The 3,850-nt window shown below is 39.3% G+C and overlaps 1 protein-coding gene across 1 annotated transcript; it reads left to right on the top strand.

Annotated features, from left to right (window-relative positions):
- Positions 1-435: 435 nt before the first annotated feature.
- Positions 436-3,040, top strand: LOC144542180 (5-beta-cholestane-3-alpha,7-alpha-diol 12-alpha-hydroxylase-like). Its single transcript, XM_078287942.1, has one exon. It carries the CDS (start codon positions 441-443, stop codon positions 1,974-1,976), a length of 1,536 nt encoding a protein of 511 aa, XP_078144068.1. The 5' UTR covers positions 436-440; the 3' UTR covers positions 1,977-3,040.
- Positions 3,041-3,850: the final 810 nt, after the last annotated feature.

Below are 3,850 nucleotides of genomic sequence, written 5' to 3'. Positions count from 1 at the left end.
TATCTACATCCAAATTTAGTCATAAATGTGAACTTCAGTGTAAGTAATGGATTTTGTTATAAGAGATTTCAATAACATATTGTGATTTGTGCTGAGGCAATATAGCTTTACTGCACATGTATGCATGAAAGATACTACCTGTGACCTCATTGGTTTGATTTAAATTAACTTAATGCTTTATTGGGAAAAAAAAAAAAATCTTAGTTGTGGCATGTATTTACAACAATCTTGTTCCAATTTCCACAAGTAAATGAACTTGATTGTAAATATTCCTCTTTTAATACTTTTAATAAAAAATGTTAAGTGTTCCTTAGTACTTCCTTTGTTCCAGGAATAATAAAACTGTTGCATCACGCAAGGGGGAGGAGCACAGTGTCTTTATCACAAAGAAATTTGAGCTTCGCTTCCAGATCATTCTGTTGTTGCAAGGAGAAAGAGCCATGGGATTCCTGCTGTCGATCCTACTTGCTGTGCTTGCCTCTATAATTGGAGGGCTGTACCTTCTAGGGGCATTTCGACAGCGGCGCCCAGGAGAACCCCCTTTGGATAAGGGACTCATCCCCTGGCTGGGCCATGTCTTGGAGTTTCGCAGGGACACAGCAAAGTTCCTAGAGAGGATGAGGCAAAAACATGGGGATATATTCACAGTACAGCTGGGAGGGTTTTACTTCACCTTCCTCATGGACCCTCTATCTTTTGGAGCATTTGTTAAGGAGGCTCGTACAAAACTGGACTTCAACAAGTTTGCAGAGCAACTGGTAGTCAGAGTCTTTGATTATGAATCTATGGAGAATGACCACAAGTTTCTCCAGCTGTCCAGTAACAAGCACTTAATGGGGGATGGACTGGTAGTAATGACGCAAGCCATGATGAGTAATTTGCAGAACCTAATGCTACACAGTGTAGGCTCAGGGGAAGACCAAAAGACCTGGATAGAGGACGGACTGTTTATGTACAGCTACAATATTGTGTTTAGGGCTGGCTACCTAGCTCTTTTTGGCAATGAGACAGCCAAGACATCAGAGTGTGTGGAGAAAGCCAGACAGATAGACAGAGTAGAATCAGAGGCATTATTTTATGAGTTTCGGAAATATGACCAACTCTTCCCTGGACTGGCCTATGGGGTTCTGCCACCTAGAGAAAAGATGGAGGCGGAGAGGTTAAAGAGGCTCTTCTGGAACACTCTGTCAGTTCCAAAGGTGAAGACCAAGGACAACATCAGTGGCTGGGTGTGGGACATGCAGCAGGTGAGAGAGGAGCATGGGATGAAGGAGTTCATGCAAAACAGGTATATGTTCTTGCTTCTGTGGGCCTCCCAGGGCAACACAGGGCCTGCTGCATTCTGGCTGCTCCTCTACCTCATGAAGCATCCGGAAGCTATGAGGGCTGTCAAGGAGGAGGTAGAGGAGGTCCTGAAGCAAACTGGGCAGGAAGTCCAGCGTGGTGGCCCTCTCATCAACCTGACCCGTGACATGCTGCTGAAAACGCCAATCCTGGACAGCGCTGTAGAAGAGACCCTCCGGCTGACTGCTGCACCTATCCTCACCAGGGCCGTACTCCAGGATATGACATTCAAGATGGCTGATGGCCGTGAGTACTGTATTCGCGAGGGTGACAGAATGGCACTCTTTCCTTACAGTGCTGTTCACGTTGACCCAGAAGTCCACCCTGACCCGCTTTCATTCAAATATGACCGCTTTCTTAATCCAGATGGGACCAAGAAAACAGACTTTTACAAAGCAGGGAAGAAGGTGAAGTATTTCAACATGCCCTGGGGTGCTGGGGTCTCCATGTGCCCTGGGCGCTTCTTTGCCACCAATGAGCTGAAGCAGTTTGTTTTCCTCATGTTAATCTACTTTGACTTTGAGCTGAAGAATCCTGATGAGAAGATACCTGATATTGACATCAAACGATGGGGCTTTGGATCTATGCAGCCCACCAGAGACATTGAGTTTAGATACAGACTCAGATTTTGAATCGACCACCACAGAGTGGATGCTGTTTTTCTGATAAAATATCAATTATCTGAGGTTGATTGTCTCAGTAACTTTTCTCTTGACAGTTATCTTTATGTTGAAAACATGAGATTGCACAGTTAAGAATCATTTGTGTTTTCACATGAATGTTAATAAGCATTATCTCATGTTCATTTTGTTTGACAGTACATTGCAGCTTTAAAAATCAATACAAATGGTTATTGCTAAAATATATATAATTCCATAGAAGTAGGCCTATTTCTCTTTCATTATAATGAAATATACAATGCCATGGAAAGGACAAATAAATAAATATTAATGTTATGCTGCTTAGTAAGAAGTTTGGAATTGTATTAATCTCTGGAAGAGGTAACCAGTGTAAGTTTTAGACGCTATTTTTTATGCTATTGTATCCTGAAATGTAATATGATACTGAGGCAAATTATTTGAAATAGTATGTTTGAAATAATGTTTATGGGAGTGGTCTGGAAGAGGTAAACATTGTATTTTTTAGACGCTTTCGTATCCTGATGTTCTTTTTTCTATTCTTATGTTTGCATATGATTCCTAAGGTTATATAAGCAGCTAATATAATGTGATACAGAGGCAAATTAATTAGGGATGGGACAATATGCTTTGTTGTGCAGAATTATGTTTATTTGTGAGCCAGAAATATTTCTAGCAATGCCATGGGCTTACTAGAGTGTAACACTAGAGTGTTAAAAGCGTCATTACAAAGTCCAAATAATATAATTTCAGTTGAGAGCTTGTGAAATTGTGATGGTCAAGCCATCTCATTTGTGATTACTACAGCAGAATAAAATGTAACTAATAGTAAACTATATCAATTTTTCTTCCCCATTTTTGTATTGCGATATATATTGAATTTCAATATATCGTCCCATCCCTACAAATTATATATTTGAATTAATATGTTTGACATAATGTCTTGGGAGTCTTGGGGGGAGGGTGGTTGTGTGTGTCTGTGGGCACATGAAACTCCATAACATGATGATTTTATCATTTTTTCTTGTGATCCATTAAAAAGAAAAAAATGGATGCTATTGTTTGACTCTTTGTAGAGAAATTACACATAGAGATACATCCACTGTGGTCATGCTCTTTGTCACATTCACATCAAGAATTCCAATGCATATTTATGTAAATGGAAATAAACGTGAAACTTGAAAACTTACTCTATGCAACCAAACACAACAGTTAATTAAGTAGTATAGGGGTTGAGAAAATTCTTCAAAACTTGGGCTTATGAAAACCCTTTCAAAACCCCATTGGATAAAATCAAAAATGCATTTTAATTTAAATGTCAATTTAAATGTCAGCTTTTTCGTTCCTGTAAAGCTGACATTTTGGAGATACAAGGTTCTCATCCAACAGCGACATTACAAATGTATAATATTCACTCTGACTGAAAAACACATCCTAAGCACAAACATGGGCACAAATAAACTCATACAAGCACACAAGCACACATGGATACACACACACACACACACACACACACACACACACACACACACACACACAATCACATGTTTTTTCTTTTCTTTCTTTATCTTTTTGAACAGTATATACCTGTTTAATTGAGGAGAAATTGTTTCTGCCACCCAACAAGCATAGAGGGGCTTATGAGACCTGGTCAGCAGCAGTCAGCAGTTTGATGACTCAGAGAATATTACTTCAGCCACGAGATTTACCAGAAGTGACAATGGTTTAGAAACAGGACATAATACATTTCCCAGAAAATGACTGTCATGACCTGTACAAATATAAAGTATAGGTTCTCTTGTTTGACATTCATAATTCTATACTGAGCTGCTTAAGGAATATGCAAATTACATTTTTCAGTTGAATTT

The sequence above is a fragment of the Centroberyx gerrardi genome, chromosome 13 (assembly GCF_048128805.1).
Source record: "Centroberyx gerrardi isolate f3 chromosome 13, fCenGer3.hap1.cur.20231027, whole genome shotgun sequence".
NCBI lineage: Eukaryota > Metazoa > Chordata > Actinopteri > Beryciformes > Berycidae > Centroberyx > Centroberyx gerrardi.
The sequence above is the reverse complement of the archived record's forward strand: the minus strand, read 5'-3'. Positions and strand labels throughout refer to the sequence as shown.

Bases quoted from the DNA above. Each gene is read 5' to 3' on its own strand.
- LOC144542180 (XM_078287942.1), top strand. From the start codon at position 441: ATGGGATTCCTGCTGTCGATCCTACTTGCTGTGCTTGCCTCTATAATT.